Source organism: Rhinolophus sinicus, chromosome 12 (genome assembly GCF_057876585.1).
Source record: "Rhinolophus sinicus isolate RSI-liver-muscle chromosome 12, RSI-T2T, whole genome shotgun sequence".
In the NCBI taxonomy this organism is placed as follows: Eukaryota; Metazoa; Chordata; class Mammalia; order Chiroptera; family Rhinolophidae; genus Rhinolophus; species Rhinolophus sinicus.
In genome coordinates this window covers 32,054,203-32,081,131 of record NC_142512.1, presented here as the reverse complement: position 1 = coordinate 32,081,131, position 26,929 = coordinate 32,054,203, and the positions used below count along the sequence as shown (strand labels likewise).

General features: G+C 40.4%; 1 protein-coding gene across 1 annotated transcript; it reads right to left on the bottom strand.

Moving 5' to 3' along the window:
- Positions 1-1,359: 1,359 nt before the first annotated feature.
- On the bottom strand, positions 1,360-4,772 carry SMIM36 (small integral membrane protein 36). The gene has a single exon (XM_088788993.1). The coding sequence runs from the start codon at positions 1,936-1,938 to the stop codon at positions 1,657-1,659; it is 282 nt and encodes a 93-aa protein (XP_088645119.1). The 5' UTR covers positions 1,939-4,772; the 3' UTR covers positions 1,360-1,656.
- Between the last annotated feature and the right edge of the window lie 22,157 nt (positions 4,773-26,929).

Genomic DNA, 26,929 nt, shown 5'->3' with positions numbered 1-26,929 from the left:
AGCCATTCTGACAGGTGTGACGTGATATCGCATTGTGATATAATTTGCATTTCTCTGACGATTAGTGAGGTTTCGCATCTTTTCATATGTCCATTGGCCATGGGTACACATATTCAATTTTCTATATGATAAATTGAAATTTAATTTCTCATTTTTTCTTCACAGTTTAAGAAGTCATCAGACTTTCAAAATCAGTGAACTCTACAATTTCTGCTTTTAAGCTTTGTTTATGTTGTTCCTTCAGTCTAAAATAACATCTGTCCTACCTGCCAAGCCCCCAACACACTTTTGTCCTTCTGGAAAATAGCCACTTATCGGTCAAGACAAATTAGCTTATCTTTGATGCCTGAGTCTAAGATGCAGTTGGTTATTCACTCTTATCCCAAAGTTTCTTGAGTCCCTTCTGCATGCTGGGCACTCCTGTGTCTGTGGACACTCGTACTCTCTATGGACTTCCAGCAGAGAGTCTGCAATGCTTTCGTGTCTTTCATCATCTAAGTCATATCTGACTCCTTCCTTCCTGTTAGGCAGCAAAGATGGAGGGCAGGGTCAGGACACACTCATTTCTTTGTATTTCTACACAGGGCCTCATGGGAAGAAGGGTTCAGTAAATCACCAAGTGAACATATAAAGTGCTCTGAGCTCGGGGAAGAGAGGATTCATAGAAACACATACACAATGGAGATAATAATTCAAAGTCGTGGAAATAGATGAATGAGCAGGGAAACAAATTTAATAGTTAATAGCAACAAAGCAAGGGAGCAAGCAGTACTGGGAGAACTGAAACACCAAGCTATGGGACCAAAATGGTGTGCGATGAGTCTTCAGTAGCTCTGGATTGGACCAGGTCAGATTTGAGGACTGGAGATTAAATTTCTTGATGAGAAGTATGAAAAGGGATAATGTAAGCATCATAACAGCTAACCCTATGTACCAAGCACTGTCTCAAGTGCTTTCAGTGAATTAACTCGTTTGAATACCCCAAACAGCCTGCAGCTCCTACCACAAGCCCTGAGCTACAAAGAGGTGGCTCTGGTCACATAGTTAGTATTCCAGTCTGGTCACACAACTGGAAAGCGGAGGAGGCAGGGTTCGAACCAAGGCTCCAAGCATTGTCCGTTAGCCATGATGCTCTACAATTACTGTGTTTTTCCCATACTGAGTCACAGTGGGGAACATAAGGTGAGAAGCTGGGATGTATAGAAATAATAATAATCTAAAGTCTGGAAAGGTTCAACGATTGACTTGAAAAGAAAGGATTTGCTAAGTATAGGATAGATTCGAGCTAGTCTCATTCCTCATCACACACACACACACACACACACACACACACACACACACACACTATTGCCTCTGCTTGAAACCCCAACTCAAATGTCAACCTCTCCTAGAAGTTGCAAGCACAGTGTCACTGGGAATGTACCAGTAACCAACATCAGTATACAATAGCATCTGGAGAACTTGACCAAATACCAGTTTGGGTTTCTTACCTTAAACAGTTGCTTTATCCACAGAGGGTGATGAGACAGCCACAAGTAAGACAGAGCTCCTGCTTACATAGCCAACAGGACCTGTGTGTGGAGGATTGTAGCCAACTGGAGAATGGTTCGTTCAGAATGTCCTGTGCTCTCTCTCCCCAGTAACCCTCAGGCAGCCTCAGACCACTGTGCTTTTCTTCCCTAGTGGAGCAGGATTCCCAAAATGAAGGCCAGGCCCCCTGGCCCAGGGGGCCCCCGGGCCGCTTTGCTGCATCACCACCAAGCGGATGGAGGGCTGGGCATCGAGCGTGGCCTCAGGAGCACACTCCTTACTGGGGTCCTTGCCTCGGCAGTCATACAGCACGCAGGAGATGAGGAAAAGCAGCAGCAAGATGACGTAGCTTGCAACTAGGATGATCAGGTTCAAGGTGACGGGATCGATCTCCAAGTAAAACTCCATGGCATGTCTCACGCATGGGAAGTGGGTCCAGAGGAAGGCGACGGGGCCAGTATGGGAATTGAAGGTCGCAGACCCTAGCTGGTCGGAAGAGTTACGTTGGCTCTGGAGTAAAAACACAGTAATCCCCACAGCTCTAAGAGACCTCACAGATTAAAGCTGCTCAGTTTAATGACTTAAGCTCTTGCTGTTAATCCTACTGCCACATAAACATGGAAGCTGTCGCTCATCAATTCAGCTACGCAGAGAAAGAAAGAGAAAGATGGTTCAAGTGTTACCAAAACAGTGTCCATATGAGTCTTCCTCCAAACCGGCAGTTTGGTGAACACAGGTAACTGCTGTTAAGAAGCACCCCATTAAAACATTGGATTGTCCTGGAAAAACGGTGACGTATGTTCACCTTTTACGTAAGGGAGGTTTAAATGCTAAGTATCTATACTTGGAGTGAGTCAGGCAATCAGGTCAGTGGACCTTGAGAATGGATGAGTTTCTTTAATAAAAGGAATGCACCTAAGTGCCGTTCTTCCTAAGTGTTTTCACGCTTTCTTCATTTGTTGGCTTTTTAAATGCATTGATTCAAAAGTACGATTTGCGCACCTCCTATGTTACAGGCACTGTGCTAAGCAATAAATAAGAGAAGCATTTGTTCTAGCAGGGGAGACAGATATTAAACAAGTAATTGCACAGTCACCACTAAAGAACAGTGGGCACAGGTTTATGAAGGACAAGGGGAGGGTGATAGGAGAATGTGTCCCAAGGTGGGTCAGAGAAAGCTTCCATGAGAAAGAGGCATTTCATCTCTGACCTGAAGGATAAGCAGAAGTTAGCTGGTTTACAACAGGTAGGGAAGATGCTTCTAGACAGAGAGGACAGCATTTGTGAGAGATCTGAACAGAAAGAAGTCTGGGAAATTGGAGGAATTGAAACAAGGACAGTGTGACTGGACTACAGAGAAAAACTGGGGCACCTAAGGGGAGAGAGGTAGGCAGGGGTCAGATGGCAAAGGGACTTGTGGACTTGACTCTGGATCCTAGAGCAATGGGTGCCATTGAATCATTTTATGCAAGGGAGTGACAAGATTAGATTTGCATTTTAAAGAGATTGCCGTGTTGGCAGGGTGGAGGCAGGAAAACAAACTGATGGAAAGGGAGATTGAATAAGAATACAGGTGCTCCCTGATTTATAAATCATCATTCTGCCTCAGGTGTAGCCCTGGGCCGACAGACCTGTCTGGGACCCACCTCGAGGCAGTTGCACAGGTTCTGTGCTCTGAAGGGCCACACACTTGGTTTAATGCTCTGTTGCCACCATCTTGAAATTTTTTAGAAGCTTTTGTTTGGCACTGGCCTCCCACATTATGTATCTGGCATTGGTCTCATATATGCATTTTTGGCTGGACAGAGTCCTTTCTCCAAGAGCTAATGGGACTCTTTTGTACTCCTAGATAACAGCCAAAGCTCTCAAAGGTCTGCCAGTTTCTTATCCTCATTAAGCTTTCAGGGCCTAGCAGCTTCTGGTCTGGCTCTTTTATGCCCAGTTTCCATGGGAGCCTGAAGGTTCCAGGATGCTGTAGAAAGAAGTGATTATTGATCTGAAGGCCTTTTACAAAGAAGATATTCCATGATTCTGTGGTCCTGGGCTAGCCTGTGGATTTATACTCAAGAAGATGAATGGTTCCCAAATACCGCAGGTTCAGGGCCAAGCTCGTTGGAATCAATTGGGCTCCTGAGGAATACAGGTTCCAGGATCAACCTCAGAGCTACTGAATTAGAATCTTTAGGGCTGGAATCTGAGAAGCTGCATTAGTAAAAATTTTCATGGATATGTCACCAGGATGGAGAATCATGGACATAGAAGTGGGTAAGAAGGATGTGTAGAAAACGGGCCACCAAGAGCCTGGGTTGATCACCAAGAGATGTCGTAGGAAGCAGTCCATGCAGAATTCAAGACTGTCCCCATTCTGAGTCCAATAGGCTCAATAGCTCATTTCGTCCAGAGGAATCCTTTTTCTGGTGGCAATTCACTTCTACCAAGCTCATAGGAGACTGATGTTTAGAACAGGATACCAATTTATTAAGTTACAGTGAAAATTACAACTGTCACAGATCAGGAGGGCTTGTGCTGGAGAGACCATAGCTTTTTCTCCCTGCAGGCAGAGCTACAAAGTCCATTTGTAATCAGAATGCTTCTTGGTGAGCACAGAATCTCAGCAAGTGGACTTGTCTGGTGCATCTGTGCGTGGTCTTCCTAGGTCACAGTGAGGCCTTAAAAAGCAGCCACAGCATGTACCAGTTACTTACGTTCTTTTGCCCACTCCGAACTCCAGATCTTAACTTCTATAGTAAACTGATGTCTGAACAGGACAGGTTCTTCCATGTAACACTACTTAGAACAGTTCTTTGATGACTTTAAATAAGGGATACAAGGATTTGCTAGAATTGACGCTGAAATGAGGACTACATACATTTTAGTCCACATGAAATGAAACTGAACCATCTGCAGCAACTCTGTTCTATCAAGTGGAGTTTTCACATTCGCTCCAGGTTCCTCTGTGCAGCACTGGTAACCTTAATCGTGGTGGTTGATCCCGTCCGGCCTCCTCTCTTCTTGCATTGTCTCAGTTCTGCTGATTGTCTCCGTGGTGACCCAGAATATTTTGTTCAAGGCTCTTGTCTTTGGTTCAGTATCTTATTACGATCTGCAGAGAGTTTTATGTCTTTGTAGCTACCAGTGCTTAAAGGTCATTTCAAGTCCAGCCTTGTGGAGGCGTTACTTCCCTCCAGTGTGTTCCATGAAATGCTGGCTATTTGTTTTGCTTAATTAACCCCACGGATGGCCGCTTTATTCATATTGCAGCCAACCTTTCTGGAGCCTCTTTCCTTCCTTCCCTATCTTTAAGGAACTTTTCCTCTTCTGCCATCTAGTGGCCAAAGCAGAGGCTGCTACATAAAGAAAAACTTGGCAAATGGCGAACAGGGACAGTAATTTCTGGTCGGCCAGAGAAGGTGACGTAGGTAATAATAACAAGCCACATTTCAGAGCAGTCCCTTGAGCTCGTCAGGACATGGACATTCCTTCATTCATTTACAAGTATGTATTGGACTCTTACTATACGTTGGGGGGTGCCGGGCGCTTTGGGGCTTGATAAGGTGATAAATACTGAAATTGTGCTGCATGCCCAATGTTAGCACTAAAGAAAAGAGGAATCATCAACCCCATTTCAGGAATGAGGAAATTGAAGCTGAGAGAGGCGATGAAATTTTGATTAGCTCATTCTCTCCCGCTCCCTCTCACCTTTCCATTTTTCTATTACCTGAAATATAAATCAAATATTTACATAGAATGCCCTATGTAGGCTATGTGCTATGTGTTATCGAAACCCAGTTAGACAGCTATTCCATGGGTTCTCACACATCTGTACACTATAGTCCACTTTGTCTGCGGACCTAAACTATCACTTAATAATGCCGGATAAATACAAGTACGTGCTCTCTGTAAAGGCATTTCTCGGCAACATGCCATTGCATTCCTAGGCAACGCGAGTTTATCCTTTAAAACATCAAAATATTTTTGTATTTTAACTATTCTAGATATGCCTTTATTTCTGATTTTACACAGTGCCTTGCTTCCTCAATAAAATGCAATACCCCAAACGTCTTCGTGTAGTTTAAGTTTTAATAACTTCGGAGGTAAAAAACGTCTCACACTTACAAAAAAATTTGTAAGTTTAATTATGTTACAGTTGAGGACATTGAAGCTCAAGGAAGCAACTTACTCAGGGCCTACAGATGGTAAATGACAGAAATAAGACTGTAAGCCAAGTTTTTTTGAATTCTAGTCTAATGGTTCCCCCCCCCCCCACTGGAGCTATTAACTATATAGAGAGGAAAATGAAAGAGGGCTCAATAATACAGATGCTACAAAAGTGAGAATGGCAATAATAATAAAAACCAAATGCTAGCTATCCCTATTTTCACAAGTCTATTTGACCTAAAAATTTGCACTAAGAGAACTGACACCACTCCCAAACCATTGCCCCTTTCAAATTCCCAGTCAGAATCTAGTGAGTGGCTCACCTTCTGGAAAAAAAAATACGGCCACATTTTATCACAGAACAACTTCAAAAATATATTTTCCACCTGTGCTGGATTGAATAGAGCCTCCTTCCAAATTCGTTTGTACTTGGAAACTCAGAATGTGACCTTATTTGGAAACAATGTTTTTGCAAATATAATTAGTTAAGATGAGGTTACACTGGATAAGAGTGGGTCCTAAATCCAATGACTGGTGCTCCCATAAGAAGGGCACGTGAAGACAGAGAGGAGAATGCCATGGGAAGATAGCAACAAAGATTGCAGGGAGGCATCTACCAGCCAAAGAATGCCCAGGATTTCTGACAACCACCAGAAGTTAGGCAAGAGACATGAGACAGTCTTTCTCAGAGCTTCTAGAAGAAACCAACCCTGCTGACACCTTGATTTCTGACATCTAGTCTCCACAACTATGAGAGAATACATTTCTTTTTTTTTTAAGTGACCCAGTTTGTGGTATTTTGTCACAGCAGTTCTAGGAAACTAATATACCATCTATCGAAAGCTTACATAAAACCATGGCTTGGAGCAAACTGTGAACTATACTAAGCTCATTTAGACCTCCTTCTACTTTCATTTGGCGCTTGTCCCTTCCAGCCATGGGTTTGGTTCCTAGATTCTTCTTCTCAGGTATGGTTCTATGAAGAAAATGCCTGAGATCAAAGAAAATTCCTATATGTGAGATTTGCTTCCATAAAAATTTGCTTCCAAAAAAATAAACACAAGACCTTCAGTTTAAAATAGCAACTGGCTGGCAGTCCCTGGTGTAGGCTTTTATATCCTCCCAGTATAATTTTTTGGAAGACACAGAAAAATGTAAAAACCTATAAAAGAAATGAAAAACAGTGTAGTAGGGGAAAATATTTGTAAGATATTAAGGCATTGCTGCTGCCCTCTCCCCTTCCCAAGAATTATTTGAACTGTTTCTCGTCTCCTTCATCATCCAGGATTTCTAAAGGTAGTGACTCTCAGAAGAGATAAGCCTGGAAGAGTCAAATTCATCATTCTTGAGCTCCTTTGGACTTCCATAAATATGTACCAAAGTCCATAGACTTAGAGAGAGACATTGTAGGAAGAGCAAAGGCCTTTTTTAAAATTATAAAATTTTGGCTTGGTGTATCAAGAGACCAGGAGCATAGAATTTATACCGTAGGCCAAAATATAGGAAAGAGACAGTGAAGAATGTAAGCAAGTTTCCTACTCTTAAGGCAATAAGAGTTGAAAGGGGAATTCCAAGGGGAGGTAACAAGAGCTTAGATATTAATGTGCCCCTATGAAGGCCCTCCCCTCCCCACCCCCCCACCTATAGGTGGAGAGACTGTAGACTCACCCAGATGATTCAAGGCAGAAAGGCTTGGGGTCTGATTCCATAGCATATCCCTGAGAGATGGTCAGGTTCTTGGAGAAGCCTCATGCCCTATATGACACTGAGCAGCACTGTGCTGGAATAATAGAGAACTATGTCTGAGAAAGGTGGCGAACTGGACAAAGGAGGACTACCTCTAAGACTCCAAAGTGGAACTTAGATGGAAGAGTTGAGAGATGTCTGATTGGTTCTACCAACATCACAGAATGAGCAGATCTGACAACTGTGGAACTGGAGGCTTGGACATGAGTAGTGATACAACTGGTAAAGAGTTTGATGCCCAAGAACAAGCCACACCACATTAAGGGACATTGAAGGCAAATGATAATAGGTAGACTACATGTCCCCAAAGCTGGGACAATACCTAAGACCCCAGGATCTTAGATGATTCCCAGAAAGAAAAAGACAAAGAAGGAGAAAAGGAGAGTCCAAAATTTGAATAAGTATTTACTTCCCAAAGGATGAAGCTTTAAACAAGAAGGAGTTGAATTACTTTTTATTGACAAATTGAATTTTCACCATTGGCAGACATGAGGACTTCTGAATTAACTTATTTTAATTATAGAGAAATGAAGGAAAGTAGGTTTTGTATACTTGAGTCATGCCTGTAAATTATGGATGCATTAGAATAAGACTGAAAGATAACCTAATACCAAAATTTGAGAAGACTCTTGACTCACTACGAGGTAGATGGAGCTGGATTGAGAAGTATCTAAACAATCTTCACTACAGGCATAATCAGGCCTTGTGTTATGACATAGAGAATGTTTACGGATAGTTGGACATTTCTGCAACCAACCGCACCATCTGCCTCTGTACCAGAGACCCAGGATACATATAACCTTATTGCCATCCTGCTATCCTCAGCATCTTCAGTCCAAGAGAAGTGAGTGGAGAAGGAGGGGGGCGTGGGGGGGGGAGGTACCTTACATCACGGGAGTTATTTCCTACAAGTAAAAGGTAAAGGTGTCCAGTGTAATGATTTGATACATGTTATATGTCAGTTATATCTCAATAAAGTCTGGGGGGGGGGGAAGAAAAACAAAAATTAAAAAAATAAAGGGAGCAAACGATAAGAGGAATATTGAGAGAAGGCACAATGGGCAGGAGAAAATCCCATCTCAATTGCAAAGCTGTACCAAAGCAAGGTCATACCACACAGAGATTGCTAGGCTATTCAAGAGAGTTTGGATTTCATTCTAATTGCCATAGGACGCTATCAGAGAGCTTTAAATAGAACGACAGTGCTCATACTTAATCTTGGAGAAACTCTGTGTGGAGATCTACAGAGAATGCGTCACAGAGACAAGAGTGGGAGCAGAGAGATCAGTAAAGAAGGCTGATGAAATGTTGTAGAAGAGACATATGGTGGTGCCATGAACTGGAATATTGATGGAGATACTAAGAAATGGCTTGGATTCTAGAAATATATGTTTCACTTGTTGAGGATTGGATGTAAATGATGAGACATAGGGATGATTTTGACCCAAGCAACTTGTTATATGCAGGTACCGTATCTGGGGGTACCATTTAATGATATGTGGATGACTGGTTTGGGGACGGATCAAGAGTTCTCCTTAGGATTGATTAAATTTGAGATGCTGAGGAAGCAGCTGGATATCTGAGTCTGAATCTTACTGGGAAGAGCAGTGTTGGAGGTACAGATTTTGGAATTATCAATATATAGGTAATATTCATAGTCAGGGAACTGGGTGAGATGACATCAGAAGAAAGTGTAGATAGGAAAAAGAAGAGGACTAAGGACAGAGTCCAGAGCATTCCAACATTTAGAGGTTGAGCAGAGAAGAAGGAGCCAAGAAATGAGACAGAGAAGGAGCGGCCAGTGATGTAAGGGAAAAACCAGGAAGGTGATATCAGGGAAATCTAGGGAAAAGTGGGTTTAAAGAAGGCAGTGGCCAACAGGATTAAAAGCTGCTAGGTGATTGGGTAACATGAGAATAGAGATTTGACCAATAGTTTAGAGACCTTGATAAAAATGGAAGGAGTTTTTCATGGAGGGATGGGGGTGAGGAATGAAACTCAAAATGTAAGTTGAGGAAAGACTAGAAGGGGAGGGAGGAAGTAGACAATGAGTATAGATAATTTTGAGGAGTTTGGCTGTGAAAGACTGCAGAGAAATGGGATGTGTGGGAGGGAAAGAGGTGTTTTAATGAATGATGTTAAAGCATGTGTGTGAGCCAAAGGGAACAGTCTAGTTAAGAAAGGGCGATTGATAATATAAGAGAAAAGGAAAAATTATAGGAGCAATTTCCTGGAGAAGGGATGAGATCCAGAGTAAACATGGAAGGGATGGTCCCAAGTAGGAGCTGGGACCTTTTCTTCCATTGTATCAAGAGAGAAGAGAAAGTAAATGGGCTGAGACTGGCTTTAGTGGTGGGAAGATGAGGTTGGTTTCATCTGATTCCTGAGGTGGTTTCCTTGGCATACAGGAATGAGTCTGTCATTGACAGCAATTGAGTGAGGGTATGTTAGAAATGAAAAGAAGTTTTGAAATATTTATCTTGGGGAAAGAGAAAACAAATGTCTTAGAGAGGTAGCGCTGGATTGCTGGGCTGTGTTGAGTTTCCATTTGAGATTTGTTGTCATGAATTTAAAGTGAGAAGTTCAGCTCAACGTAGGCGGATAGTTTGGTTAAACAGATTGGAAGCTTAACCATGTGAAAAAAAACAGAAGGTAGGGACAATAGGGTGTTAGGAAGCAAATGGTTCTAATACTGGAGCAAAGCTTATAAGCTGTATAAGGAGGAAATGAGGGCATGTGGGGTGTATGTGTGTAGATCATTATACATGGTGGAGTCAATGCAATGGCGGTCCCTGTGTAGTCAAAAGAGAACTGGAGTAGAGAATTAGAGAAAATATTCTGGGAGAATTGGAAGTGATGGTTAGGGAGGGGCATGATTGAAGTAGAGATTTTGGAGGGGCTATGGTTATTGGTGGAGACATGATTTAGGGAGGACCATGAGAGTGTATAGGGTTGACGTGGAGTGAAGGGCATACGTTTTCAGTTGAGGTCGTAAAAAATCTGCCGTGTCAGAGTATTGTTGAAATTTCCAAGAAGCGTGAAGAATAAGAGTGGAGAGAATGATGTGACTAAGTGCTAAAATGCTTAATGACAGAGGAGGGATGATCAGGAGGTTGCTAGCCGACAGTGAAAAGAAAAGGTGGCCAAGTCTGATGACATGTCCTTCACAAGTGTATACACACCAGCTCAGGATTTAGATGGAGAAAGGGGAAAAACACGTGGAGAAGTAACCATTCAGGGTAACAAATCACTCACGTAACAGGCAGGTCCTGAAGTATGTGGACGTGTATCAGTTTTCTGCAGCTGCTCTAACAATTTCACACAAACTTTGTGACTTGAAACAGAACAAATGTATTCTCTCCCAGTTCTAGAAGCCAGAAGTCCAAAGTCCAAAATCAAGATGTTGGCAAGGCTGCCCTCTGTGCAGAGATACTAGGGGAGAATATTCTCCTTGTCTCTGTCACCTTTTGGAAACTACTGGCAATTCCTTGGTTTGTGGTCACATCACTAATCATCAAAGCCAGCATCTCCTCGGTGTGTGTACAATTTCCTTTTTGCCTCACTCTTACAAGGATACATGTGATTACATTTTCAGCCCACCCAGGGGATCCAGGATAATCTCTCTATCTCAGGATCCTGAATTTGATCCCATCTGCAAGAATTCCCGTATATGGTAACATTCACAAGTTTCAGGGATTAGGGTGTGGCCTTCTTAAAACGCCATTTTTCAGCCTACCACATGGAGTCTGGAAGAAAAATCAGCTTTTGTTTGAGAAGACTGATGGGGAACCAGGGTCTTTAGAGATGGTCAGTTTTCAATAAAAATAATACTGTAATAGTAATAATAATTTTCATTTACTAAAATTGTCTTGAGCTAACATTTCAGACTATATGAACAAAAATCAGGGATGAAAAAGATGAGTAGAGCTATGCTAAATTCATCTTAAATAAGAAAAACTCAAAAGCTACAGCTTCTGAGTTTAATTAAAGAGAAAACCATTTTTTAGCTTGCTTTTGAAAGTATTGACAAGAATCGTTAACAAAAAAATAATTGCATCCTGCCCGCCACTCATTTTTAAGGACAGCAAATTTCATCACTTCCCTGGTCTGCCTTCCTTTCTTCTGTTCTCTTTCCATTTTCTGGTTAGAAAATGTTTCATACCCATGATGACATTCTGTAGTTCCTTATCCGAATATCGTACCATCTGGAGGCATTCTGCATTCCTTTTGGCTTTGGACTTTTTATAACCTGTGATTAGGGTATAGATGGTTAAAGATGCCTACTTTATCCAATTTCCAATGTAGGATTTATGTAACGTTAGTATTCATTTATTTTGATAAGTAGATTGGACTTGGGAGGACATGCATGGTTTAAAATGTATACTTGGCTCCAAGATATAGAGAATGTTCAGATGCAACTGAAATTTTGATGGTGCTAATTTTCACGATGCCAAAAGCAACCCAGAGGGAGATATGAGCACCAGATGGAATAACAGAAAACCCTGGTGGCTCTACATTCAAAATATATCAAGAATCTAAACCTCTCTTACTATCTTCACAGCTTCCACTTTGTGTCAAGCCACTGTTGCCTCCTGACCTGATTATTTTGTGGCTACCTATCGCTCCATCTTTCCCCACTGCCCCCCACCCAGTCTATTCTCAACACAACCTGAGCAAGCCTTTTAAACATGTCAGACCATGTCATTCCTTTGCTCAAAACCTTCTCATGATTTCCCATTTCACGGCAGTAAAAGCTTACATTCTTACAGCAGCGGTAGGGCATTGTACCAGTGCTCTAACCTCCCTCCCTCCTCTCATTTCCAAGTACCTCCCTCCCACTCCAGCCATTTTGCTGTCCCTTGGACCCTCCACCTCACCTCAGGATCTTAGCACTTGCTGTCCTGTCTTCCTGGAACGTTCCTCCTGCCATTATCTGCTCAGCTTGTTCCTTGACTTTCTCAGGTCATTGCTAAATTGTGACCCTATGAGAGAGGCTTTCCATGACCACCCCTTATAAAATCGTCATCCTTCCTTTCTAGGGTGCTTCCTTTCTCCCTTATTCTGCTTTATTATTCTCCATGAACGCTTGTTCCCATCTGACGTACTCTAAGTGTTGTCATGTATTTTGTTAGATGTATGACACCGCCAGCCACTAGGAGGCAGGTTTCATGAGGGCAGGGGGTTTGTTTCACTCACTGCCCAGAACGCAGCACATTGGAAGCACTGGATACATATTCAGGGAATGGATGGATAAATGAACGATTCACAAATATGCCGCCTGCCTTTCTTGATTAAGTCTACAACTTTATTATGAGGTAATGGTGATGAAAAAAGACCTCCTTGACAAGGGATTAGAGAAAATATTATAACGAAGAGAAAGAGCCTAGACTAGAGGTATAAGCTGAATTGTCCCCTTTATATGGTGAAGGCTTAACCTCCAGTACTTCAGGATGTGACTCTCTTTGGAGAGAGGGCCTTTAAAGCAGTGATTAAACTAAAATGAGGTTGTTAAGGTGGGCCCTAACCTAATCTGACTTAAAGGAAAAGGGAATGTGGACACACAGAAAGACATCTGCAAGCCAAGGAGAGAGGCAGAAACCAAATCTGCTGACATGTTGATCTTGGACTTCTGGCCTCCAGAACTGTGGGGGAAATAAATGTCTGTTGTTTAAGACATCTAGTGTGTGGTCTTTTGTTATGACAGCCCTAGTAAACTAGCACACCTAGCTTCAGGGAAAAGCAATGCTTTGGGTTGAGCTTTCAAAGTACCTGGGTCTACTTACATGGAGCCAAATGGGAAACATGAGATCAGTAAAGGTGTGTAAGGGTTCAGTGGTTCCGGGAGTTCATTATTGCTGAGAGAGAAAAGTGTCCTATTGCTAGTAGCAATCGTGTAAACTTGGTTGAGTTCAATCCTGAAATAACAAAGGATTCCTTAAGAGGCAGATCACCACTGTCATTCTCATCACCATGGTAACTGATACTGACTTACTATGTGCCAGGTTCTCTTCCAACTGCTTGACATGTATTGAGCCATTCCATCCTCATAATAGCTCTATGAAAGTGTATCACCTTATTTTATAGATGAGAAAACTGAAGCACAGAGAGGTTGAAAAAGTTGCCCAAGGTTATATGTTTTAAGTGGCAGAGCCAAGGTGTGAATCTAGGCCGTAGCTCTGGAGCCTGTGCTTTTAACTTCTACCTTCTTTTATATATCCTATCCTGTCTATCGATGGCTTTTTCTGCAAATTTAGATTTGCTAGTCACTGGCCTACAAGGACAAGGTCTTAGCTTAGCCTTCCATTAGCACCAACCTACTTTTCCAGCTTCATTGTTCATTATTCACTTATATCTAGATAAACTGTATCAACCACTGTCTCTCAACTTTTCCCTACTTCCCTCCACCCTGTCTTGCCTTTTTTTCTTTTATAGGTCATCCTAGTTTCCTGTAATGCCTTCTGTGCTCATTCTTGCCTATTGTCCTTATCTAAAATCTACTCTTGAAGACAAAATCCATAAAGTCTACCTCTCCCATAAAGTTTTACATTAAATCTCTCCTCTGAGAAATTCATTACGCACACAACTAATTTTGGAATTAAAATCATGTACTTCTTTGTTAAAACTCTTCTATTGATGGCTCAATCTTCTATATAAGTCGTCTTAGGACTTAATTTTTCATCAGTTTTATGTCTCATCTTCAAAACAGATTTAATTCAATGAGGGCAGGGATAAAACATCTACTACATATGATACTTCGAACAGAATGAAAATACAATAGAGATTTATTGGTCTTTTCTGATTCGAAAAAAGAAACGAAAAAAAAAAAAAAAAGAAAAAAGAAACGGCCAAATAAAAGAAGGAAATACTAAATGGGGTCATTCTAATTAATGGCTAGCACCATGCTGACTGCATTACACATGTTAGTTCATTTGTTCCTTACAATGTTACATTATAATTGTTATATTGCCATTTTATAGATAAGGGAAATGCAGTTTAGAGGTACTATGAGGCTAAGGCTAGCATTTAGAAGTATTTGTGATTGGCTGATACGAAAGATTTGTAATAATGAGGTATTTGAACAGGTTGAGTTATCAGAAAGTAGAGGATAAATTGGCCTCTAAAGATCTGGTAGCAATAGCCTAGAATTTGCTTATTGACCAAAACCTGTTATTGGGCACACAGTGACAACCTCCCCTGCAGTTAGGTGTGGTTTTATGACTGAGCTCTGGCCAATGGAAAACAAGCACAAATGATGGGGGCCATTTCTGGGCTTGTTGGTTCTACCAACTAGATGCAGAGGATGGTGATGAGGGCCTGCAGGAAAGCAGAGCCACAAGAAGGAGGAAAGCTGGGCCCTGAATCGCTGTCTAGAGAGCTGCCTGCTGAGAAGGAACCCTCCCTTCTGTTACACAGGCAAGACAATAGCTTTTATTGGTCTATTTATTATGTCAGCCTCGTTTACCTAACTGATACACTCTTGTAACTTCAAGACATCTGTCAAGGGAGTCAGAGTACTCTCAACCATCCTGGTACTGAATCAAATATTTGCTGTGGAGTGTAAAGGTCAACGTAAAAGATTTCTCACTCATCAATTAGCAGCTTCTATTGCACATATGGTAGGGTGATACTAACAGTGTTGGTTCAGTCACTGAACTATGACCGACTGTGCCACAAAAGAAGTTTTAAGTAAAATGAAACAAACTGGGGAATAATAACCCGTTATAGTTATGAGGAATAGGCATTTCCCATCTGCCCTTAATTGAAAATTCCCCAGTCTAGACACATAAGGTTCTAAGGTTTCTGGATTTAAATGGCCTAATACCACAACGAACACTTTATAGAACAATTTAGAATTTATAAGACTCCATAACAAGTCAAAATACAGTAGTTCTTGTCACCTTAGTCAGTAGTTCAAACATAAAACTTTCGAAAATCTCTGGAGGATTGATGCAAATGATGAAAACCTTTTAGATGAGTAGCAGCAGAATTAGACATTTCTGCTAAGATAACAGGCTGGAAGGAAGCATAGTTTTGGCCAGTTAATCTCTCTCTCTCTCTCTCTCTCTCTCTCTCTCTCTCTCTCTCTCTCTCTCTCTCTCTCTCTCTCTCAATTTTTTCCTCTTTCATCAAACACTCTTTAGCTGTGTGATATCAACAGCTGCCCTCCATTAGGCATTTCACCCATTTAATCTTTCAGCTCTGTGGGGCTGTTCAGAAGAGCAGTGCTTTCTTCTGAGTTATGGGCACAACCCTGGTTCCAGGCTTGGAAAGAACTTGAGAATTTCCTGTGCCCTCTCTCCTTCTCATGCTCTCTCCAGTCTTTTCTTCTTATCAGTTAACACTTATTTGTTAAGTCTCAGGCTTAGGGCCAAATGCCGCGTTGGCTTTGTTTCTCGCCTCAGCACAGGCAGCTGCAGTGTCCCTCCCTAACAGAAGAGGGCACCAAAAGACCATAACCCCGTGTAAGTCTGAGGTTTGCGTTCCAGTTTTCCTTCCCATGCAGAGCAGGAAATGGACAAGTGATTTTTGGATGATAATGGAGTTTTCTCATTTTCCACTTTTTTATATCACCAGTGACATTCTTTTGGCAACAACTGAAAAAATAAACTATTTTTTTTTCCACATGGCCACTCACAGTTTGCATCAATTGTACTTCTCTCTCCCCTCTCCATCTCTCAATCTCCTCCTCTGTTTCCAGGAACTGTTTTTCTATGCACTTGTTAGACTCATCTGTGGGGAACGTCCAAATCCCAAGATAGCACAAGTTTCAAGGGTCTCCTCTCTCCTCATCTCAGTCAACTAGCCCTCAGCACACTTAAGCTCGTTTTATCGAAAGCCTGAGAAATGAAATCATTTAGGAAGAAGATATATTCTGAATTCCATAATGCACCCAAAAAGTGTCTTTTGGTTGATGTGTAGTTTGGCAGATTTGTAATTTAAAATGCTGGTGGGAGTAGGTTGCAGGAATAACTTGTGATTCTGCTGTATTTACACTATTTACCATCTCATATAGGCTTTTTACTGCCAAAAATGTGAGAAGAGAAAGGGAAAATTGTTTGGGCCAATTATCTCTGGCTGCTATGGAAAATTCAGAGACTAAAAGCTGCCACAGCCAGAAACAACATTTTTTTTCCTGGTGGGGATTCTCCAGTTGTTCCAGAGCTATTAACTCCTGTGAATATGGTCTAAGAACCAAACATTTTATATTCAGTCAAGATACAATGAGCCACATTTTTTAGAAGACAGGGACTGTCAGAGAAACAACAGATGAACGTCACCTAGTGTAATCCACTAATTTTATAAACAGAGGCCCAGAGGACTAAGGTCACTCACCCTGTTGGATCTTAATTTTCCTCAGTCTGTGGCTTTTCCCCACATCTATTCTTATTGTTAACTAAAGTAATGTGTCAGGGAACTTGTATTTTCTTAGATTGGCCTGAGGATGAAGGTAGGCAGTTCTAATCAGGAATGTATTATTTCTTTCTTGCAGAGAAATGCCTCAGGTGACCTGTTACCAAGAGAGGGCACCCTCTGAGCAGGAATTTCCCCTTCTAGGCCACTTTACTGTCAGAAAAAGTAGGCCAGCCTTAAATAGATCACTGGAGATGGGAATTACCAATATAGGTTTGAAAACCCTGTGCTCACCCTCAGAAAGCCTTTAGCTGAGGGGTGGCAGAAACCAGGCTCTGTTTACTTTGCCCCAGAAGACTACCACCCTTTTCCTCTTGAGTCTGCGTATCCACAGCTTCATATGTGTGTTCATGCTGGCCTCCGCCTAAAATACCTTTTCTTTTCTTCTTCCTCTGGAAAACATCTAGCCATAAGTCAGAGTCCTAAATTGTCCTCTTTACTTTTCAGCCTTCCCTCCTCTGCATCCCGGGACTTTTTACATCCCAGTATTAGAGCACATATTATCCATTATTTTAGTGTGTGTTGATGTCTGGACTGTGAAATCCTTAAGAGGTTGGATTGTGTTATCTCATCCTTATTCTCAATGCCTAGCCTGGTGCGAGGCACATGGTAAATGCCTGTCAAGTGTTGGTTGCATATATGAACACACGAATCAGCACAATTATGATTTTTACTAACTAGAATATCATCATAGATGGGTGGAATTGTTTGAGGAAGTCTTAAACCTGTGGCTTACTTGTGTTTGCTTTTTCTTATGCATTTTAAAGAAGATGTACTTTGCATATACAGAAATGTAAGCAAGAATAAAAAGGGCCATTATCCAAAGAACACAAAGAACTCTTAAAACTCAACATTAAGAAGACAAACAACCCAATTAAAAAAAATTGGTCAAGGACCTTATCAGACACTCCTCATCAAAGAAGATACACAGATGGCAAATAAGCATATGAAAAGTCGCTCCATAGCATGTCATCAGAGAAATGTAAATTAAAGCAACAGTGAAATAGCATTGCAAATCTATTACAGTATTCCAAATCCAGAACACTGACAACACAAAATGCTGGCGAAGATGGAGAACAGTAACTGCTGGTGGGAATGAAAAACAGTACAATCACTTTGAAAGACAGTTTGGCAATTTCTTAGAAAACTAAACATCCTCTTCCCATATGACCCAGTAATGTGCTCCTTGATATTCACCCAAAGGAGTCAAAAACTTTTATCAAGGCAAAAATCTCTGCACAGATGTTTATAGCAGGTTTATTTACAATTGCCCAAACCTGGAAGCAGCAAAGATGTCCTTCAGTAGGTGAACAGATAAATAACTATGGTCCATCTGAGCAATGGAATAGTATTCAGGAGTGACGTCACCAAGATGGCAATATAGGTTGTTCCTGACTTCTCCCCTCCTCACAAGAAACACAACTAAAACTGTTCCTTAAGGAGATACCACTGAGAGAACCCTAGGACAGGAGAGTGAGGTTGGAGCAATCCTGCACCACAGAGATGTGACAGACCACAGCAGAAGGGTAAAAAAAGTGGCCACACGCTGACCACACTGCCCCTCCCCCAGGCTGGTACAGCACCACACCGAGAGATGTCCCCTGAACTTCTGGTTCCTCCAGTGGGAAAAGGTGGCTGGGACACAGGAACATTCAGCCTCGCCAGCATTGTGGGTTGCTTCTTTGGAGCCCCCATTCCAGCCTTGCCCATGGGGATTGCAGCAGAGTCTGCGGGGCTGCACCACTGGGACTCTGTGTTGCAGAAGGAAGTGGTCTCCAACACCTGGCACTGAGGGCTTGGCCAACCTAGCTCCTACCTAAATAGCCCAAGTCATAGTCCCAACCAACGTCTATGCTCATCTGCAGACCCAAGTGGGTGGTGCAGTCTGGCTAGGGAACTATAACCCAGCCCACTGCTGAGTGTAGCCCTTGGAATATTATTCAGTGTTTTTTTTAAAAGGGAGGGCTGTCAAGCCATGAAAAGACATGGAAGAATCTTAAATACATATTACTATGTGAAAGAAGCTGATCTGAAAGGCTACATACTGTGTGATTCCAACTACAGTGGACCCTTTACAATGTGGGGTTAGGGGCACTTACCTTCCACACTGTGGAAGATCTGCATGTAACTTTTGACTGCCCCAAAACTTAACCAGAGTCAGCCTTTTGCATCCGTGGATTCAACCAACACTGGATCAAAAATACTGTTCTCGATCCACAGTTGGGAATCCGCAGTTGAGAAATAGTGGTTGTGAATGCAAACTGTTTTTGATCTGAGGTTGACTTAATCTGCTGATACAAAACCCATGGATACGAAGGGCCGACTATATTTATTGGAAAAATTCATGTAGAAGTGGACCCATGCAACCCAAACCCTTGATGTTCAATGGTCAACTGTATACGACATTTCTGAAAAAGACAAAACTGTGGAGACAGTAAAAAGATCAGTGGCTTCCAGGGCTGAGGAGTAGGGGAGAAATGAATAGGCAGAACACAAACGGTTTTTAGGGCAGTGAAAATACTCTGTATGATATTATAATGAGGGATGTATGTCATTAGACATTTGTCCAAACCCATAGAATATACAATATGAAGAGTGAACCCTAAGACAAACTATGTACTTTCGGTGACTATGATGTGTCACTATAGGTGCATCTTTAGTAAAAATTGAACTATTCTGTTGAAGTGATGTTGACAATGGGACAGGCTAAGCATGTGTGAGAGCAAGGGGTATATAGGAAATCTCTTACCTTCCTGTGAATTTTGTTGTAAACCTAAAACTGCTCTAAATAAAGTCTTCCTTAAAAAAGAAGAAGAAGAAGGAGAAGAAGAAGAAATGTAGCTAAAGAGATTTAGACAAAGAACCAGGACACCTGGGTAGAATTCATGTTCTGCCACATAATTCTTGTGTGACTTTGAGTGTCACTTAATCTCTCTGGGTTTTAGTGGCCTCGTTTAGTGACCCCATTTACACCATTACGGGATAAATTCAGATGTTTCCTCTGGATCTTTCTAGCAGAGGAAGAATTGCATGACGAAGAATGCATAGACCTTAATATTTATTCTGAAGAAAAAAGAGGAAGTATTGATCAGAACCATCATTTTCAGGTTTCCTCTGACTATGGTATGTAAGAGATACCCATGCACAGATATTAAAAAACAATATGGTTAACTCAAAAATAAACCAAAAAAAAAGCAGTTAGGTTTAGAAATAATTAGCTGAATTTCATCCAGGTCATAACTACTTTTCTGTTAAAATATTTTATGCAATATTTAAACCTAACTTTCCTCCTAAATAAGTTAGTATATGTAGATACAGCCCAGCTATAGCAGATGAGTCCTCATTGAGTGCATTATTTGGCCATCTTGTTGAGTCAATTGAGACTGTTTTCAGCATCATTCATGAAAGATTCTAAGACAGCCCTTTGGGGACAAGGTGTTTAACTGATAACTCAGCATCAAACTGAAAGCTGAGCTCTCCCCCAAAGTCTGAGTGAAGGAAGAGAAACAAAATGAGAGCATCTGATCTATAAACAATAAAGCTTTGCAAATCCCCCACAAGAATCTCTAAACTTCACTGGGATTTGGCAAAATATCTTTTGGATGGATTCCATGTAAAGACGATAGGAATACACCTTGGCTTTCCAGAGACTGCTTGGGGTAGTAAAGGTCAGTGGTGGTGGTGGGGTGGGGTGAGTGGGGAGATGAGGGTTATAAATCAATCTAGCTCAGGGATGTAGAAACAGTGTTGCTCTCCAAATCAAGAACATTAGAAGAGATTGGACTTCGTCCCTTCACTGCCATTTGCAGACCCAGCCCTAGAGCCCTCCTTTGGTGAAATCTTAGTGGAGGCTGAAGGTTTTCTGTTTAGCAATTCGGTCGGGAATCTAAGAGGCTGTAGAACTAATTAATGCAGATGGCTCCAGGAGGCAGTTAAAAATTCAGGAAAGCAGAAAAAATTGCTTAGATATGGAACTCTTCATTTGGGAATTGTCCAGGAAAAAAAAAGTGAAAGTAAATTTTTTTACCCTCTTCCCTTAGGCAAGTTTAACAAGTAGATTTAAGCAACCAGGCTCAGGGAATAAAGCAGAGGCATCCTATTCTGACCTAGCCCATGATAATGATACTATCTTCTTGCTCCCACAGTCATTATTGTAGTTCATATTTCCTGGACTTCAAGATTCCATTCCTGTCTCCTTCCAACCCATCCTTCTAAAGCAATATATCTTCTTAATCATCTGGTTTTTATTAATCTTCTTTGCTGGATCGCCATCTGTCAGATTAAAGGCAGAGCATCTCAGTCATGCAAGGACCTTCTGAATCCCAGCACTGCCTGCCTTTCCCCATTCTCCTTCTGATTTCCCCACGTATCAAGTTTCCCATTGTTTCCTATTCAAGTGGTGATTGCTCATAGGTTCATCATGCCTTTGCCTTCCCAGAATGCCTTTTCCTTCCTGTTGCCTTGGTGAACCCCATGAAGTCTTCAAAACTTACTCCAGTTGTCACCTTCTTTTGAATTTTTTGCATCTCCTCAAGCCAGAGTCCTTTATACCTCTTTACATTGTCGCCATTTTTTTTTCATTTCTCTTTCCCTAACTAAATTGTGACCATTTAGTATTTATCTTTCTGACCCTTCCTCCTAGCAGTGTCAGTCATATGACTGATGGGCAATAAATATTTGCGGAATAAATGTATTTCTTGACGCTTAACTTTTGGTTTTGATGAAGTTTTGAATGTTATTCATATTGGCTACATACTGAAGAGAAATTTACACCAAAGGACAAAAAAAAACCATGTAAATTATTTTTTTCTTTTGAAATACAACTCTATTTTGTGTAAACTGCTTTAATTTTGACTGCCCATCAGTACTCAGTCATTGTGTTATGTAAACGTGGACCTGTAGTAGACTTAATTGTTTAAGAAGTGGAGTGTAACTATAATAATAAACTAATAGAACATAACAGTCCTGAATGGGGCCCAAGCAAGTGCTAAACAAATCAGACAATGGTAAGATAAAGTTAAAGACCACAAGATAACATTCAGGGATGTTTGCCATCATGTGGAAGATGTATTTCTCCATTGTGTAGGAATGGATCATTCACATGTAACCCAAGTGTCAGCTGTGTGGACGTCCCAGTCCCCTCACCTTCTGGAGTCCACTTTTATTTTAAATTTCAAATGAGCTATTGTTGTGGGAAAATCCCACCTGTGCATTTTTGTGGTGTTTCCATGTCTCTGTCCATGCTGCCGTGAGTTTCCTCACTATTGCTCTTGGTTTCTGCTGTCTTTCTTTTTCTTTCATTGACGCTTTGCAGTAACTGAAGGGATTATAGCATAGCACTCTGTGGACAACAGCTTAAAACTGAACAAGAGATATCATTGTCCTAAAATTTCTGGCTACCCGTTGGTTACATGAGGTTATGGGGAGGCTGGCTTTCCTTCTTGAAGCTCCTATCTTCTGCTTATCTCTAATCTCTTTGTATCATCTTGCCTGGGTGACCTGCTGAGATTCAAAGTTCTCACTTGTGTAGAGCGATTTGCTTCTAATATTGCATATCCTTCCAGACTATGGCCTGAGGTAGGGTGGGGGTGGGCATTCACAATGAGTTTTCAATACAATGAATATTTTTTTCTAAATAAATAGCATTATCTCTGATCTGATGCTACTCTGCAAGAGTGCAGAAGAAACGAATCTGTTCTTGTTCTAAATAGTAATTTTCTTCTGGATCACCATAGAAGTGGTTGCTTTCCAGCTCAGAATTTTCTGGAGCCCAAACTATGGAAGCTCAGAATGTCTGACTTCGAAGCAATATTAAAACTCAACCAAATAGGATATAGCTATGTGTTTTCTTTTCTTTTGTTCATGTGTTTTCAACAGTTTTTCCTCATGATTTGAAATCTAGGCATGTATAGGCTATATGTTAAGTTATTCTTGTAGCATGAATATTGGCCATGAGCAAAAAAAAAAAGAGTCGGGTACTACCTGCAGGCTTTAGTCAGCTTTATTCTTCCTTATTCAATAATGCTTTAAGCTATTCCAGTTTAATGATTTACTTTTAGTGGAATTGAACTTGAGTGTCTCAAAATACTATCATTAATTATGTTCATCTTTCATTATAATTACAACCTTGTCCAACAAACCTCATGAAATTTATAGTGGTCAGGCATAATAGCAATGGGGCACCCATCACTAGTTAGTCTGTGGACAAAATCCTCAGGAAAAATAAAAATAACAACAGCAGCAGCTGTAATTAATTGAACATTCCTATGTGACAGGCACTCATTTAAGCATGTTATATGTAATAGCTGCCATACAACAACCTGATAAAAGAGATACAATGAACATCCCCATTGTACAGATGAGAAAACAGAAGCACAAATAGTTTAACAACATGTCTGAGAAAGGGAGGTCTTAGCATGTGGTCTGTTGGGCTACATTTGGCCTATGGGTCTCTTGGAAGAGATGAAGAGACCAAGATCCAAGCAAATGAAGATAGTTGTAAAGTCTTGGACCCAGAACACCCATATTGGTGTGCTTTGCATTACAGCACCTGCTGCCTTTTTTTCCAAAGGTTTTGGAATTTCAATTTTTTTCAGAAAGGAATGTGTGACTTGCAGCTATCTGGAGGTAGTGAACAAATGGCAGCCAAGATGCTCCAATGGCTATTTGGTTCATCTCTTCCCAGGAACATTTGCCATTGTTTTCAGAAAATAAGTAATTGTTATGAGTTAATTTGTGCCTGATTCAGGAATGCAGGTGGATATTACAATAAAAAGTTCCACTGCTGTGACCCTCTATTGACCTTATAAGTGAAGTACATCATTCTAGTTATACAATAAAGCTTAAACTTCAGAGAATAGAGACTGGCACAGAAAATAAGATAACATTTTTAAATGTGCAGTCGTCTTTTAATTACCTGGGGCTCTCTGATACCAGGCCACTTCTCTGTCTGATCAAATGACCAGTTAATTTGAAAAAAGAAAAAAGCAATCAAAGAGATTTCCCCATTATAACTTTCAATTCAGTTGAAGAAAAGTCAGTTTAATAGCAGCAATTTATGTTGTTGTTGTTGTTGTTGCTAATAATAGAAATTCATTTGAATTAGTCTAAACAAAAGGGAGACTTTAATGGCATAGAAGGGTGGCCTGGAAGCAAATGGCAGGAATGTAGCAGTGAATCAAAAGTGAAGGCTATAAGGAGCACAGAAAACAGCCTTTATATTTTGTTTCCACTTCTCTCCGCAAATGCTTTTCATTTTGCTGTCTTTTGCAAATCAGCTAGCTCTGCCACTTTTCTACTCCTTTGTAAAATAATGGCCATGCCCAGGTTCTCAAGTTTATATAGTTTTCATATAACAGAACCCACATTAAGACTTTACTCTCTCAGTCACAATTGTAAAGTCCCAAGGAAGGGCTGTGATTGGCTTAATTTAACTCTGGGGCTCAGCCACTGCCAATCAGCTGTCTGGGCGATGGCCTTACTGTAACTAAAACATGGCTTTCAGAGTCCCATCCCTCTGACCCAGGGAATCAGAGTGGAGAGCTGGTCTCAGAGAAGAGGGACTTATGAGCAGGGCAGACACCACAATGGTCTCCTCTATTACCATGTGAACTAGATCTCTGTATGAACAAGCCCTTAGAAATTAAAGGACTATGTCAAGTTCAAAGACAGTGTCTCTTCTATCCCGCTTGGCACATTTTTAGACTAGATCATTGAGTTTGTAATTATGACAATAAATTTAAAAATCAGCCTGAATAAACCACAGTGTTATTAGGTTGGTGCAAAAGTAATTGGGGTTTTTGCAATTATTTTTAATCTTTTAGACTGCAATTACTTTTGCATCAACCTAATAATTTGAGTTCTCTGTAAACCAATAGCTAGAATGGATTCCAAAGCTAAGAGGAAGCATTTTGGATTATTCTTGACACCACACCCTTAATTTGTGGGGATAATTGAGATGCATCCAGGTTTTCAGTCCTGCTGATGGTGTTTAAGATGTAGCTTAAATTAGACTTGCCTATTTCCTGCTGATCAGATCCTTGGAGCCTATAGGGTTTTCAAATGCCTGCATATAATTATATAAACCAATCTGGGGGATGCATGAGTAGAGAAAGAGGAAGTTCTTGTCATGTTTCTAATATATCTTTTGTATTCTCCTAAGACCTGAAAGAAACTTGAAAGATAATCCAGTTAGATCCCTTCATTTTACAGATAGAAAATAAAGCACAGAGAGAGGAATTGAACAATCCAAATAACATTTGAGTGGCAGATCCAGTATTAAAACCCTAGGTCCCAGTCTTCTTTTTTATTATGTCCTACTATTAACAGTCAGACTCACAGAACATATGGCAGCACTGCTAAGTAGATATAGTTTCGCTAGTTTTTAAGTTATTTTTTCCCCAATATCTGCACTTTACTTATTCAGTCTAATATTTTCAGGCTCTGAATAAATGCTTTGGATAATTTTCTGGCTATTCAACTAATCTGTAACAATAACTCAGCAGCATAGATGATTAAATAGTATATTTATATATATTATTTTTTTTTTTTTTTGCTGTCTACTGTATTGATAGAGAATTAGGCTTATGTTTCCTTAATTGCAGAAAGAAAAGCAGCAAATATGCGCTTTGTAATTTAGAATAAATTTGTTCTTCACAACCAGTTGTAAAGAAATCTGTACAGAAAAATTTCCATAACTATAACTTTGTGTTGGAACCAGGAAAATACATGGCCTACAGTGCGTTTTATCTTTGTTTTCTCCACTCCGTGAAGGCAGATTATAAGAAAGGACTAGGTTTTAGATTAGAAATTAAATACTGGTGTAGAGATTTATATGTGCACAATAGTCTTTCAATCGTTTCTCCTTTCATTGTTCACAATGAACAGAGAGGAAATATGGCTAAAGAGTTTTTACTGATTCAAAGATGGCCATGCTAAATTCCAATATGCATTCTCAATTCCAAATAATTTGGGAAATGAAGCATGAAACTAAACACGAAATTGAAAATATATAATATACGTGCAATGTGCCAACCTTGTCTGGCCAAATGGCATGGGGTTAGAGTTCTGAATTCCTGGATTGTAATTTGTCCCAAGGTTTACATATAGATTGCACTAATTTGCTTTTTCAATTTGACAGAATAAATTATGTGCTTCTCAAATGGATCATTATTTTTGAATTAAAGTTATTTTTTCTAAAACAGGGAAGGGGCTGCTGGGAAGATTAAGCTCTTTGGTGACTATAATTTTTAATTCAATTTATTATCAAATAAAAGCAGAGTCATACTGTAAAAAAATCAAATAGGACTGCAAGGGTTCTGCTCCCTAACATTGGGTCATGCTCCCCAGGAGCAAAAACTTTCAACTCTTAGTTGACTCCTTTGAATTTTATCTCCATATTTCTAAATAAGGCGAAAAATGCTGACTTTTTTCAATTTTAGATATTATTTTACCTATTGACTTCACGTACACAGCTTTCCCAACTCCCATCCTCCTGAGTTGCAGCTGTGACAATATTTGCATGGTCATAATATTATTACCACTTAATTTTGGCTTATCCAAAAATTATAATGTTGAGAAGGGAGGAGTTGAAGAAGTGTGTGTATGTGTAATAAGCAAGGGATGTTAGTACACATAGAACTAAATGTAGACAATGATGCTGAACTGTGGAATTCCCAAATTATTTTATCTCACTGATAAAATATTGACCTCATATTGAATGGAGCACTGTGGATTTCTCTAAGTATATTTTAGAACAAAAGAGATGACATAATTTCAAATCTTTTTCCTTATTCAGCAGAAAACATCAGTTTCCAAGTATCATAACAAAAAGCCACAACGTTATCAATTCATCAGATCCCATAGTAATTTTATTCTCTTAATCAAAAAACAATGGATGTTATAAGTCTTTATTACCTTTAGAGAAATGCCCCAAATATTATTTTTGCTATAAAATTATATTTTCTGTCACTAACACAGAATCATGAAACTTTAGAGTTAGGTATGTCCTAAGGGTCACTTCCTTCTCCTTATGGATTGATAAGTGGATTTCCACTGAAGGTTAGTTACATGAATAAGTCAATGC